Source organism: Pan troglodytes, chromosome X, assembly GCF_028858775.2.
Source record: "Pan troglodytes isolate AG18354 chromosome X, NHGRI_mPanTro3-v2.0_pri, whole genome shotgun sequence".
Classification (NCBI taxonomy): domain Eukaryota; kingdom Metazoa; phylum Chordata; class Mammalia; order Primates; family Hominidae; genus Pan; species Pan troglodytes.
The window spans coordinates 19,589,326-19,603,675 of record NC_072421.2 but is presented as its reverse complement, the minus strand read 5'-3'; the positions used below and the strand labels follow the sequence as shown (position 1 = coordinate 19,603,675).

General features: G+C 42.2%; 2 protein-coding genes across 9 annotated transcripts in view; one reads left to right on the top strand and one right to left on the bottom strand.

Annotated features, from left to right (window-relative positions):
• Positions 1-14,350, bottom strand: part of LOC134809367 (uncharacterized protein C10orf95-like) — a 73,080-nt gene that overhangs the window by 51,194 nt on the left and 7,536 nt on the right. Inside the window, exon 3 of the mRNA XM_063804893.1 lies at positions 240-361. The gene's annotated coding sequence lies outside the window, so the exon portion shown is untranslated. The remainder of the gene's footprint in view (positions 1-239; positions 362-14,350) is intronic.
• ADGRG2 (adhesion G protein-coupled receptor G2) overlaps positions 1-14,350 on the top strand; it is a 136,771-nt gene that overhangs the window by 120,145 nt on the left and 2,276 nt on the right. For 6 of the 8 annotated variants that reach the window (XM_016943191.4, XM_016943198.4, XM_016943195.4 and 3 more), the window contains 6 exons: positions 1,056-1,177; positions 2,821-3,089; positions 5,970-6,069; positions 6,651-6,934; positions 9,790-9,891; positions 10,899-11,051. In XM_016943191.4, the coding sequence (XP_016798680.2) occupies positions 1,056-1,177; positions 2,821-3,089; positions 5,970-6,069; positions 6,651-6,934; positions 9,790-9,891; positions 10,899-11,051 (1,030 nt within the window). The remainder of the gene's footprint in view (positions 1-1,055; positions 1,178-2,820; positions 3,090-5,969; positions 6,070-6,650; positions 6,935-9,789; positions 9,892-10,898; positions 11,052-14,350) is intronic. The other 2 variants (XM_016943205.4, XM_054676260.2) reach the window with 1 other exon arrangement.

The window sequence follows — 14,350 nt, the reverse complement described above, 5'->3', positions numbered from 1 at the left end:
TGTCTAATCTGATGGATGGATAACCTTGACAGATCAGCAGATATGATATTGTGGCTGATTTATACACCAATGAGATTACTCTTTGCTGGGCATGGTGGCTCACGCCTGTAATCCCAGCACTTTGGGAGGCCGAGGTGGGTGGATCACTTGAGGTCAGGAGTTCGAGACCAGCCTGGCCAACATGGCGAAACCCCGTCTCTACTAAAAATACAAAATTAGCTGGGTGTGGTGGTGCCTACCTGTAGTCCCAGCTACTCAGGAGGCTGAGGCAGGATAATCGCTTGATCCTGGGAGGCAGAGGTTGCAGTAAGCCGAAATCACACCATTGTACTCCAGTCTGGGCAACAGAGAGAGACGCCATCTCAAAAAAAAAAAAAAGAGAGAGAGAGATTCCTCTTCTAATAAGCAAATGCACCTGAAGGAAAATACCTGAACATGAAAGACAAGTATTTTTTCACATTCTCTTTTTACATTTAAGTTTTTCTCTTTTAAATAATTAAGAGAACTAAGGAATTCAGATTAGGATGAGTAATAAAAATTGTTTAGTTTGCAATGCACTTTAAGATTTTTACAAAACACTTTGACATAAATGCTCTTATTTAATCATCCCAACAGTCCTGCAAGATAGGTAGAATGGGGAGTTGCTATTGTCATTTTATTAAAATCAGAATTAAGACTCTCTTGTTAGATAATTGCCCACAGTCATAGAACTAAGAAATGTAAGAGGCAGGAGCTAAATTGCAGTCTTTAGGCTCCTAGTCCAGTTCCTTTCCATTGCACTATAATGCAGTGATCAAGTATGTGGGCTTTGGAGTGTGCCAGACCTGAATTTGAATCTTGGCTTCTCCACTTTCTATCTGTGTGTCCTTGAGCAAGTTACTTAACCTCTCTGTGTCTGTCTCTGTTTCCTTATCTTTACCTGATAGTAATAATTGTGCCTACCTCATAGGTTTGTTGAATAGACTATGAATGGATCCCTAGAATACTTGATACATCATAAGTCTTGTATTTATTTAAAAATATTTGATTATTAAAAGCAATATTTCATTTTCCAGGACCTATCTAGGACATCTGTGCTGCCTGCTCAAATGATGGCTCTGACGTTCATTACATATATTGGTTGTGGGCTTTCATCAATTTTTCTGTCAGTGACTCTTGTAACCTACATAGCTTTTGAGTGAGTATCCACAACTGGAAATTTGGATTTAGGACTCAGCACTCACCTCCATTGCCAACATTTATTAACTAAGCCCTTTCCTCGGCCTGCCTTACCCTGTACACCCAGCTAGTGGAGCATCCATGTATCAACTTTATGGGACTTGTTGGTTTATATATTTGTGTCCTCGCACTAGTCTGTGGACTCCCTGAAGGCAGGGGTTGTGTCAGAATCATCTTGGTGCCCCAGAATGACACCCAGTACCTGATAGACATAAAGTGTGAAATGAATGAGGGATGCAGGCCCCAAAACCCAGAGACTTACCATCCGAAATAGACCACAGCACCATGTACAGCATAAGAACTATGTTTAATAAATTACATTTCTAAATTATACTGAGCAAACACAAAAGATTAAATACATTAACTGGTGTGGGGATGGAGAGAAATAAGGATGTAAAAGCTTTACTGAAAAAAATAGATATTCAGTGAGTGTAGCTCTGCAGCAAGAATGCCATTCTAAAAAACAGCCTTTCCTTCTTGGCTTACCAGACAGGTCCCTTTGGTTGCTTTTTGGGGGTAATTCCAACAAATTCTAATGGAAAAGAAGGACATGGGCATTTTTATTGCATTAACGAATCGAAACAATATGTACGTTCTTGGATTTAGATTTTGGACACTGATCAGGAAATGTAAAAATTTATTTTCAGTGCCAAAGTTAGGGTCTAGCTGTGACTACGGATCTTCTAGTGAGCCTTTGGAAATATTATTAGTGAGACTAAATAACCAGAAGGCCAGCCATTACTCAGAATGATTTCATCAGATCTAATTTTGCATGCATAAACATGAACATGTCATCAATTAGCTGGCTTCTCCTATGCTATTACATTTAGCTGTAGTTTAAACTCTTCTTTCCATGATCTCATTTTACCTAATAACATACAATAATATGGGAATCTTGGTTAAATTTTGAAGATCTGAATATAGCAGACTCCATGAGAAGCAGCACCAATGCTTCCGAAAGTAGTCTGGGAGAAATAGGGCGAGTGCTTAGTAGAGTCTACTACAAACTATTTAAAAGTATGGGTCAGCAGTCAGCATGTAAAAGGTCCCACAGAAATACAGACACAAATTCTCCTTATGGTTATCACAGATGATTCTGTTTAGATTTTTCCTTTGTTGTTGTTGGTTTTAAGCTCCCCCCCACCCCATATACACATATACTCAAACAGAGGAAATTTATGCATATAGACATTTACCAAAGAATAAAAATAAATTGCTTAAAACTCAAAGAGCCTGACAGATATGCTTACATAAGGGTTGGTGCTAGGTGTGGTAACTCATGCCTGTAATCCCAACACTTTGGGAAGCCAGGGCAGCAGGATTGCTTGAGCCCAGGAGTTTGAGGCCAGCCTAGGCAACATGGCGAAACCGTGTCTCTACAAAAAAAATAAGGGTGTGGTAGAGAGCGCCTGTAGTCCCAGCCACTCAGGAGACTGAGGTGGGAAGATCGCTTGAGCCCGGGAGGCAGAGGTTGCAGTGACCTGAGATCACGCTACTGCACTCCAGCCTGGGTGACAGAGCCAGACCTTATCTTAAACCAAAAAAAAGTTGGAGGGTTGGCAGAGTAGAATGCTAATTCTTGTTCTCATCCTTTCCTTTTAGAAAGATCCGGAGGGATTACCCTTCCAAAATCCTCATCCAGCTGTGTGCTGCTCTGCTTCTGCTGAACCTGGTCTTCCTCCTGGACTCGTGGATTGCTCTGTATAAGATGCAAGGCCTCTGCATCTCAGTGGCTGTATTTCTTCATTATTTTCTCTTGGTCTCATTCACATGGATGGGCCTAGAAGCATTCCATATGTACCTGGCCCTTGTCAAAGTATTTAATACTTACATCCGAAAATACATCCTTAAATTCTGCATTGTCGGTTGGGGTATGTATAAGCTTGCCTGCATGTTGCCTGGACTTTCTCTGCCTTTTCTCCAGTGTTTTGATTTTTGAGCAGGTGGAAACGTTGAAGCAGATCACATTCAGCAAGTTTCTAAAACAGCTTTATACTCTTACATGTGCACTGCCCGAAGAGCAACTTTGTCAAGTCTCCTTCTAGGACACCTGTTTATTTCTTTGGATTTGTTATGAATATGAAATTCCTCAAGGTTGAACCATGAATCCTCTTTGTATCTCCAGGAACTAGAATTTGGGGCTGGCACAGAAGGTGCTCAATATATTGAAAACATTAGCTTGGGGTGGTAATATATTGAAAACATTAGCTTGGTGGTAAAGAGCCCAAACTCTCAGTCCCTGAGCTCCCAGCCAGCCTCATTCTACTTTGTACCTCCCAGATATCAGACACGTATGACAGTATGCTAAGAAGGGCAGAGTGAGAGAATGTGCATATAAAACCCATTGTAACTTCACTGCCACGTGGGCATGACATTTCAGATTGTGCAGCCTATTGGTGGCAGGTCGCAAGGCCTTAGGCTCCCCAAATATCTTGAAGATTTCTTCATTCAATTTCCCACCCAATGCAGGAGCCTCTTCAACCCTCAACTCCACCTGACTTATCCTTGACTAAAGATAATCTAACTTCTGCTTGAATACTTCTATTACTGGGGAGTTCATGACCTTACAAGGCAGCCAATAACCATTTTATAAAGCTCTACAGTTCTGATTTTCCATTAAGTTCAGTTGGCTCCCTGGTGGCACTTACCAGTGGTTTTGCTCAGGCAGAAAACAGTAAGTTGATACCTCTTCTGCCAGAGAGTCCTTTAGATAATCTACAAGTAATATATAACAGTATGTATAATCCCCTATTTTTCACACAAGTGACCCCATGCAAGATAAGCCAGTGAGGTTAGCCAGGCAGTCATTCCAAATGTAGGTGAAGAAACTGACTCCAAGTGATGATGTGATTTCCCCCCAATTCACAAAGCTAGAAAACAGCAAGCCTGGCTCTCCGTCTCCTTATATGCAGCCTTCTGCCATCCCCCCAACCAGACTGCCTCTATTTTCAGGCTAAATATTCCTACACATCAAGATTGAAAGCACACCACCACCCTTGCCACCCTGCCTTCTATCTTACGTCACTATGTCTTTGTGAAGAACAACAGAACAACACCCTTTCCCTGCTTGTCCCAGAAACATAAGTCACCGCTCCAGATACTGGGCACGGATTCTGTCTTCTTTAGAGAAGGCTGAAAGTCAGATTCCTTTCTTAAGTATGAGGCCCCCACCCCCAATGTTTTATTTTTAACAAAGTGTCTCACTTAGAAAATTATCATATGTCAGGGTCACCAGAAGGTACAAGCGCAAAGGCATTAAATGAACTATTAGATTTGATTTTACCAGGCACTGCAACTGGTCTGTGACAAGGAATTGTTTGTTCTTTACCAGAGCCTTGAGATAGGACGTCTGCTGGTCGGTGTGCAGAGTGTGGGGCGGTGGCATGGGGCTGGCGGGTGATGGTGTGCAGTGGTGAATAGGATTCTTTCCCCACCAAAAGCCATTTTAAAGTTGGGGGACCCTTCTCATGGTACCTTCTCTGAAGGGAAGTGTCCGTGGGCTCTCAACAGAGCCAGCATAGTAGCAGTCACCACCCCCTGGATCAGCCAGGACAGAACCCTCCATCCTTCACTGGGTCTCAAAGTCTTCAAATTGAGGACTTTTGGTTTCATAATGAAAGATTTGCCAGGAGTTGCTGACTCTTAAATGTACATTCCAGACATGTATAAGTTAAAGGCACAACGCTGGGTGCAGTGGCTCATGCCTGTAATCCCAGCACTTTGGGAGGCCGAGGTGGGCGGATCACCTGAGGTCAGGAGTTCAAGACCAGCCTAGCCAACATGGTGAAACCCCGTCTCTACTAAAAATACAAAAATTAGCCAGGTGTGGTGGTGCACACCTGTAATCCCAGCTACTTGGGAGGCTGAGGCACAAGAATCGCTTGAACCCGGGAGGCGGAGGCGGAGGTTGCAGTGAGCCGAGATTGTGCCACTGCACTCTAGCCTGGGTGACAGAGGGGGGCCGGGCGGGGGGTGGGGAGTTAAAGGCAACACTGGCAGCTGTAACAGATTCACCTTGAAATCTCAGTAGAAGATCATTTCTCACTCACCTACAGTCTAGTTAGCAGGGGCAGAGGAGTCCCTGGTCTTGCAGTTATTCAGGGATCCAAGCTATTGAAGACTCTGCCTCAAGGTTGCCCTAAGTTTTCAGGCAAAAAGAAAGTAGAGGATCTCACAGGAGGTTTCTATGGGGCAGGCCTGGAAGTGGAGCAAATCACTTGTGCCCGTATCCCATGGGCCCAAAGTGAGCCATGTGGCCACACACACCCAGCTGCCTGGGAGGCTGGGAGCATCCAGTCATGTGCCAAAGAGGAAAAGAAACCAGCCTGGTGAACAGCTAGCCAGTCTCTGCTACAAGATGTAAATAGGATGTGATCTCTAGTCTTGTCACCCACTTTGGTTATTAGAACTAGGTGTGACCAGCCGGGTGCGGTGGCTCACGCCTGCAATCCCAGCACTTTGGGAGACCGAGGCGGGCAGATCACGAGGTCAGGAGATCGAGACCATCCTGGCTAACATGGTGAAACCCCGTCTCTACGAAAAATACAAAACAAAAATTAGCCAGGCATGGTGGCACGCGCCGGTAATCCCAGCTACTAGGGAGGCTGAGGCAGGAGAATCACTTGAACCCAGGAGGCGGAGGTTGCAGTGAGCCGAGATCGCACCACTGCACTCCAGCCTGGGTGACAGAGCAAGAATCCGTCTCAAAAAAAAAAAAAAATCAGGTGTGACCAATGTTTCCCATCTTCCAGGGGTACCAGCTGTGGTTGTGACCATCATCCTGACTATATCCCCAGATAACTATGGGCTTGGATCCTATGGGAAATTCCCCAATGGTTCACCGGATGACTTGTGAGTACAAAGCCCCCTAAGGGAATGCTAAGTGAACTGGAAAATGGAATGCTCCTAGAAAACGGAGGATCTAATCAGCATATTGACTCCTGCTATCATCCTAATAAAACCCAGCAATACTTCACAGCAGCCTTCACAGTCATATGTAATGAGAGAAGCTAGCTGGAAATGCCATGCTACTCTTCAAGTGATGAATTAGGAGCTATTCTGAAAAGAAAAATGAATTAGGAAGAACTATTTTGAAAATATTTTCATTAGCCTCTGATAAAATGACATTCCAGTTATATTAATAAAGACTCATAGAACAGAGTTGCTAGGATTTACAGGGGCAAAATCCTGAATGTTTTAAAAAAGGTCTATTTTTAAAATACTTTAAATCACCAAATGTCCTCAAATAAACTCTTAGATTCTTTTCCCTAGAGCTATAAATGGTTGTAGAGAATAGCAGTTTTATCATTTTTTTTCTCTTGTACTGGTAGAAAATGTTTCAGTAAAATGTTAGAGATTCATTGTATCATTTTGAACTCTAGTTCATTACTATAATATGTTTTCCCCTGTTTCCCCCGCTCCACAAACTCCAGCTGCTGGATCAACAACAATGCAGTATTCTACATTACGGTGGTGGGATATTTCTGTGTGATATTTTTGCTGAACGTCAGCATGTTCATTGTGGTCCTGGTTCAGCTCTGTCGAATTAAAAAGAAGAAGCAACTGGGAGCCCAGCGAAAAACCAGTATTCAAGACCTCAGGAGTATCGCTGGCCTTACATTTTTACTGGGAATAACTTGGGGCTTTGCCTTCTTTGCCTGGGGACCAGTTAACGTGACCTTCATGTATCTGTTTGCCATCTTTAATACCTTACAAGGTAAGCTTTACAGCATCAAATACAAACTGAATGATCCCAGTTGAATATAAAAATGTAGCTACTAAAAGAGTACAGGCATGCCTCAGAGATGTTGGGGGTTTGGTTCTAGACCACTACAATAAAGCAAATATTGCAATAAAGTGAGTCACACAAATTGTTTAGTTTCCCAGTGCATATAAAAGTTGTGTTTACACTAGACTATAGTCTATTAAGTGTGCAATTGCATGATGTCTAAACAAATGTACATACTTTAACTTAAAAATATTTTATTGCTAAAAACTGCTGATACAGAGACACAAGGTGAGTACATGCTGTTGGAAAAATGGCCTTGAGAGACTTGCTGGACGCAGGGCTGCCACAACCTTCAATTTGTAAAAAAAAACAAAACAACAACAACAAAAAAAAACAAAAAGTACTATCTGTGAAACCCCATGAGGTATGCCTGTATATGCAAAGTAGCTTATTTAGTGGCTTATGATATTTTCATTGAAAAACATATTTATTATTGAGAGGGAGTGCTTTGAGATCCTTGGAGGAAAGGTGCTTACTAAATTCAAGAAATGGTGTTTTTTTCTCCTTATTCATCGTTGTCTCCTTGGAGAGACCATATTGAGGGGAACCTGCCAGGAACACTTTTTGAAAAAGTCAATTATTCTTCCTTCACTTGGTTTCTTTAAAAAAAAAAACTTTTGTATTCAAGTAGAACATGCAGACTGTAAGCACACATACCATGACTGTGCCTGTGGGAGCTCACCACTCTCCCCTCCTAGGTCAGCGATTTGGAGACAATGAGAAATGGGAAGGCAACAGACAGACCCAAGGGGCAGCAGTCTTACTTGAAGGCTAATCCCAAGAAGTTGCTGCCCTGGGACACTCAGCGGGAAAGAGAGCTCTGTGTGTCGCCATCTGCTTTAGGTTTCCCATTGGTTAATGAAGCCCATGCATCTTGGAACCCTGATAGTTGTACTCTTTAGAAAGGAAAATGACTAATTCTTTTAGAGCAGTGTTATGAAAGACGTGTCTGCTGTTAATTTTTAATGGAAGTGCTTTGGCATTAAAAGCCCAGCAGGCTATTAGGTTTACATTACAATAACAATAATTCACTGTCCCTTAGTTTCCTTTTATTCTGAATCCTCTTTTGGGGATGCCTTTTAATTGCCTTCTCATTGGCTTTTGTTCATCTTTCCTGTTGCTTTTGCTCCCATATTGTCCTTCTCTAGTTCTATCAGGCAATAGATCATCTTGTTGGTTTTCAGAGAAATCCCAACCTGAGGTTAAATTCAAATGCCGAATTTGGTTGTTGGTTCTTATTTTAATTTGGAGGAAGCCAGCAGAGATGCTTGTTTGGTTATATATGGTTATTAATTTTTACTTATAATATAGCGGTTCCTCAATTGGTATATCCAGGTGTTACACCGCATGGTATTACATACAAAACCAAAAACATGAGCAAATTCTTTTTAAGGGTCTTAAGAAAAGTTTTATTTGCCAACCACGGCAATACTGAAAGTAATAGATACTTTAAAAGAAAAAATATATATATATGCCCACATTACACTAATCATTGACATGAAAGCAAGGTACCCACCCTCACATGTTTAATGTGGAAACTGAATCTGCCTTTTTCTTCATTTCCCCAGATTATCTTCTCATTAGAATATGAATGGATGAAAGGAATGAATGTATTGTTTCATCTATAAAAGGAAACTAACCCTAATGCACAGGGCTTTTGGGGTGGTTGAATATATATATAGCTTCTGATTTTGGCCTCTCTTATACATGCTGTTTCTCTCCTAATGCAACCAATGGTCGACTTCCAGGGTGACAAATGAATGAAGCTGTGTAATATTCAGACATGGGTCTTGACGGTGGGCACATATACCCTACTAGAAGCAAAACTGTTTTGTTTGTTTGTTTTTTGAGATGGAGTCTCGCTCTGTCACCCAGGCTGGAGTGCAGTGGAGCGATCTCGGCTCACTGCAACCTCCGCCTCCCGGGTTCAAGTGATCCTCCCACTTCACCCTCCTAAAGTGCTGAGATTACAGGCGTGAGCCACCACCACGCCTGGCCCCTGGTATCTTAAAATGAAGGTTTTAAAGTGAATAGATTGGGGGTTTTTAAGTAGAAAGCAGAGAACCCAGAATTCATCCATTCACTCAGCAAATATTTATTGGCAAAAGCCTTGGGGAGTGGCAGCCATGGGGCTGGCTGGGGAGCCCTGGCCTGCCTTGACTGGGCACCCGAGTGGGTGAGAGGTGGAGTCCCAGGGCCCCTTCAGGTCTTCAGCTTGCTCTCCATGCCAGCACCTGGGGCAGGTCAGGAGGAGGCAGGCAGGTAGGTGAGTGCATCGCTGTACTGCCTGGGTTTGAGGGGGAGAGAGAGATCCAAGCAAAGGACATGGCAGTGGGCTGGAGAGGAGGAGAGTGGGAAGGGAAAGATGTGTGGAGGAGATGGCATTTGACAGAGCTTGGAAACGGATTCTAAATAGGGAGGGAGGGAGAGGCAGGAGCCTAAGTCCAAGCTGGGATCCTGGGTGGATGGCTTGTAATTCCAAGATACAGAAGGCCAAGGACAAGATGTGGGAGGAGACAGTGAATTTAATTGTGGAAATGCAAAGTTATGATTCCTTTTATCATATAAATATTCTTAATCTTACAAAGATTTTCTAAAGGCATTCATTCCCCGATGCCTTTTGACAGCAAGCTTTCCTAGGACTCTGAACTTTTTATTCAATTTGCAAAATTTCATGTTGCCCACAGCTGCCAAAATAATTATTAATATCTTTTGTGCAAAGTGAGCTTATGACATTCAGCTATTAGCTTGGAATTCATTGTGGGTTTTTTTTCCCTCCTTAGGATTTTTCATATTCATCTTTTACTGTGTGGCCAAAGAAAATGTCAGGAAGCAATGGAGGCGGTATCTTTGTTGTGGAAAGTTACGGCTGGCTGAAAATTCTGGTAAAGATTTACCTCACTTTTTCTCTTCCTCTTAAATCTCAAGGAAAAGATTGTATAAATTAAGATCCAAAGCAAATCCAATCTAGAAATCAGTGAATTCCAGCAAATCTGGAATTTGCTCAACAGAAAATATTGATCGTGAACATTAGGGAGAAAAAAAAATCTAGTGAATTAAAAAATAATTATTTATATCTGGGAATTTTTTGAGCAATAAAATTAATGGGCTGGCTGCCTCTTCAATGAAGCAACAGTAAAATTTTTAGAATTGATTTTCTATTGAGATTATGCTTTTCATTTCCCAAAGTAATTTTTAATATTTACCTTGGTAATTTTTAAAATCTCAACTCAATCCTTTCTCCACAGGTCCTGGTTGTCAGTTGCTTTATTTGTTAGTAAGCCAGACTTTGTGTATAAGCTTTAGCATACATTTGGTTGTAACATACATTTGTTTATTTTGAAGTGATTTTCACATATACCCAGTTGGGTAGTAGAGCAAATAGCTCTTTTTTTTTTTTTTTTTTAAGAAAATGAGAAAAATGAAGTACTGTTTGAAAAGCTACATTCCTTTTGCATGAATACCACCTTTGCAGTATCTGGGGGACACGGGAGTCTGTATTCAGAAAATGGCAGTACACATAGTTCAATCATTTTCATGGAGTGAAGAACAATTAGTCATTACAACACAGACTATTTGTGTTCTTGTTAAGACAGTGTGAGGCTCTGAATCACTACCTAATTCTATGGATATTTATAGACATAATCAAATTAGCTTGGCCTTTAGTTCTAGGAGAATATAGGTTACTTTTAACCCCACAGTCATTTGAAGGACAAATGTAAATAATCCAAATGAAAATACATGTTATCACACCAACTGGTGGAAGGTGACTTCTCCATAAGATCCTGAAGTGAGAAATCAGTTGCTTAGGACTTGTTACACTGTGATCTGTCTCTTGCGTTTGAGCTTCAACATACTGCCCTGTTTTTCTGTAATGCTTATTCTGCTGTAGACTGGAGTAAAACTGCTACTAATGGTTTAAAGAAGCAGACTGTAAACCAAGGAGTGTCCAGCTCTTCAAATTCCTTACAGTCAAGCAGTAACTCCACTAACTCCACCACACTGCTAGTGAATAATGATTGCTCAGTACACGCAAGCGGGAATGGTATGTATGTCTCAATATAGTATTTCTCAAGCTAGTGTTTATTTTTTAAAATAGTTTTATCCTTTATTGGCATTTTGGCTAAGCAAAGTGAGTAACTATTAATACATATATGACTAGTGGATCAAAATGTGGTTCCCTTACAGAAGAGAAAGTTTACTAATCCAAATTGATTTATTATAGAGCAAATACTGGAACAACGATTTTTTAAGATTTGGTTTTTCATAGTGGGAATTGATGATGACCTAAAAATTTTAACATTTTAAATCCTCACTTAACTATTGTCCAAAGACTTCAGTATTGTGCTATTTCTCTGAGAGCAGTACCTAAAATAGCTGATAAGACTATAGCAATTTTTATTACATCTATCATAATATACATGTTCAACATTTTTTTTTTTTTGAGATGGAGTCTCACTCTTGTTGCCCAGGCTGGAGTGCAATGGTGCAATCTCAGCTCACTGCAACCTCCACCTCCTGGGTTCCAGCAATTCTGCCTCAGCCTCCCGAGTAGCTGGAATTACAGGTGACCTACAGGTGACCGCCACCATGCCCAGCTAATTTTTGTATTTTTAGTAGAGACAGGTTTCACCATGTTGGCCAGGCTAGTCTCGAGCTCCTGACCACAAGTGATTTGCCCACCTCGGCCTCCCAAAGTGCTGGGATTACAGGTGTGAGCCACCGCGCCCAGCCAACACTTTTAAACCTTCCTATTTTTTGCTTTTCATGTTTGTTAATTCTTTCCCACAATGTGGCTGTCTTGTGACAGCACCCAAATCCCCATGAATATGTCAAAATACTGGAAGATGACTTGTGACCAGTATTGGTGACCATATATGTGACCAATATCTGAACAGATTATTGCTGCCGTGCCTCCTTTACTCATTAATTCTGACATTTCTAGCTAAAACTTCTGTTACATTTTCTTTCTTTCATAAGACCAGGCTGTTCATTACTCATAAAAGCTTACCTTATCTATTTTTACCTTCTCTTGCTTCTTAATATATCTTTTGCATTCTTATAAAAACATAAGCTCTGCTGGTATAGTTTCTCCTTCCATGGAGAATTTGCCTGTATTCATTGTTTTAGGATGTTAGTTCTTTTCATGGCTAACTCAAATAAATTTGTGAGAAGGTTCATACATCTACCAGTTTTCCAGTTTCCTGAAGATGGACAGTCCTGCTGGTGTGTCTAGACTTTTTTTTTTTTTTTTTTTTTTTTATGACAAGGTCTCCTATTGCCCAGGCTGGAGTTCAGTGGTATGATCACGGTTCACTGCAGCCTCGACCTCCCAGGCTCAAGTGATCCTCCCACCTCAGCCACCCGAGTAGCTGGGACTATAGGAGCATGCCACCATGCCTGGCTAATTTTTTTTTTTTTTTTAAGATGCAGTCTTGCTGTGTTGTCCAGGTTGGTCTCAAACTCCTGGGCTCAAGTGATCCTCCCGCCTCAGCCTCCCAAAGTGCTGGGATTACAGGTGTGAGCCACTGTGCCCGGCCTGTCTAGGCTTTTAAAATACCATAGGATGCCTCAAAATCAAGGTTTCTCAACTTCAAGCACAATTGACATTTTGGGGCTGGATAATTCTTTTTTGTGGAATTGCAGGACATTTAGCAGGATCCCTGGACTCTATCAACTAGAGCCAGTAGCACCCTGCCCCCAGTTATGACAACCCAAAATGTCCCCAGACACTGCCAACTGTCCCAGGGGAGCGGGGAGAAGAAGGGAGCAAGATTGCCCCCAGTTGAGAATCACTGCTGTAAAAGATGAGAAATAACTGTTGTATAGCCTTAGCTCTTTACTGTCGATACCAGAAAGCAAGCTCTGGGCTCTACACCAAATAGCTCTATCAGGAATGATTCAATGTAGGTAAACAGAGGCGAGGCAGTGGGGAGCACAGCTGGTTAGTACGTTAGTGTGAGAAAGCAAATTGAAAGGAGAGACATCAAAGGAGCGAGCAGGGTCATCTGGGGCTCTGAATCCATAAACCAGATTTGTCCATATTCTCGAAAGAGCTCAGAGATGAAGCCTCACCTGCCTAGCTCTATCAACATGTTGTCATCCTTTGGGAAATCAGATTTCATGGAAACAGCACATTTTACCACAGTTGTTTAACACAGCTACTTTTGATGCTTGACGGTGAGGATGGGGGTACATTTTAAGGCTGCCAAAATGGCTCAGTGTTTAATATCACATAATATGCATGTCAGATAACCATTCCTGACTCCTCAGTCCTCGCCCCAGCATCTGGGATAGATGAGGAATGGAATTGGCAATTTCAAAAAAGAAAGCTAGGGCTGGGCGCAGTGGCTCACGCCTGTAATCCCAGCACTTTGGGAGGCTAAGGTAGGAGGATCACCTGAGGTCAGGAGTTCAAGACCAGCCTGGCCAACATGGAAAAACTCCATCTCTAATAAAAAATGTGAAAATCAACCAGATGTGGTGGCACACACCTGTAGTCCCAGCTACTCAGGAAGCTGAGGCAGGAGAATCGCTTGAACCCAGGAGACAGAAGTTGCAGTGAGCCTAGATCTCACCACTGCACTCCAGCATGGGCGACAGAACGAGACTCCGTCTCAACAACAACAAAAAAAGCTAGAAGTTTAATGATTTATTATGCCAGACCAAATTGTTCTTGCACCAAAATGTCCTCAAGCCGAAATGCCTAAATCCAAACAGCTGCCTCAGACAGTCACATGCCCTATTTGATCTGTGTCACAGATGGAGCTACGTTAACCATATTCATCACCTAGTTTGCATGAATATTACACAGTTCAGTTCTGAGCTGCCTTAGAGGGTGGGGTACCAGCAGCCATCTCATTTGGTACCCAGGACCACAAGGATCACAGTTTGGAAGCAACATCACACGTCAACTCCATTACTTCTGAGATGTGTGACCTTGGGGAGAGCACTTAATTTCTGAAACCTTCGTTTCCTCATCTGCAAAATGGGGATAACAATAGTACCCACCCTGCAGGGCTCTAAATGAGATAATAAAGTGTCCCAGTACTGTTATGATCATTGTTATCATAATCATGTCATGAACTAACAAATGGGCTTATTATTCAGCTTTGTGTATAGTCTCCCAATGGTCTAATGATCAGAAGGATGGTGCCAAGTAACTAGAGGAGGCCAGCACCTGTGCTCCCCTATAACTCAGGGCCTGCTTGGGGTGGGGAAGGCCCACGTCCAAACCAACAGTTACCCTTGAGTGCCCAGCTGCTCCCTGGCCTGGACTCTGAAGTTGGAATTGGTAGTTTCCTCTTGGGAATTTGTCCTGTCCTGATTTAGTCAGAGGAGCTG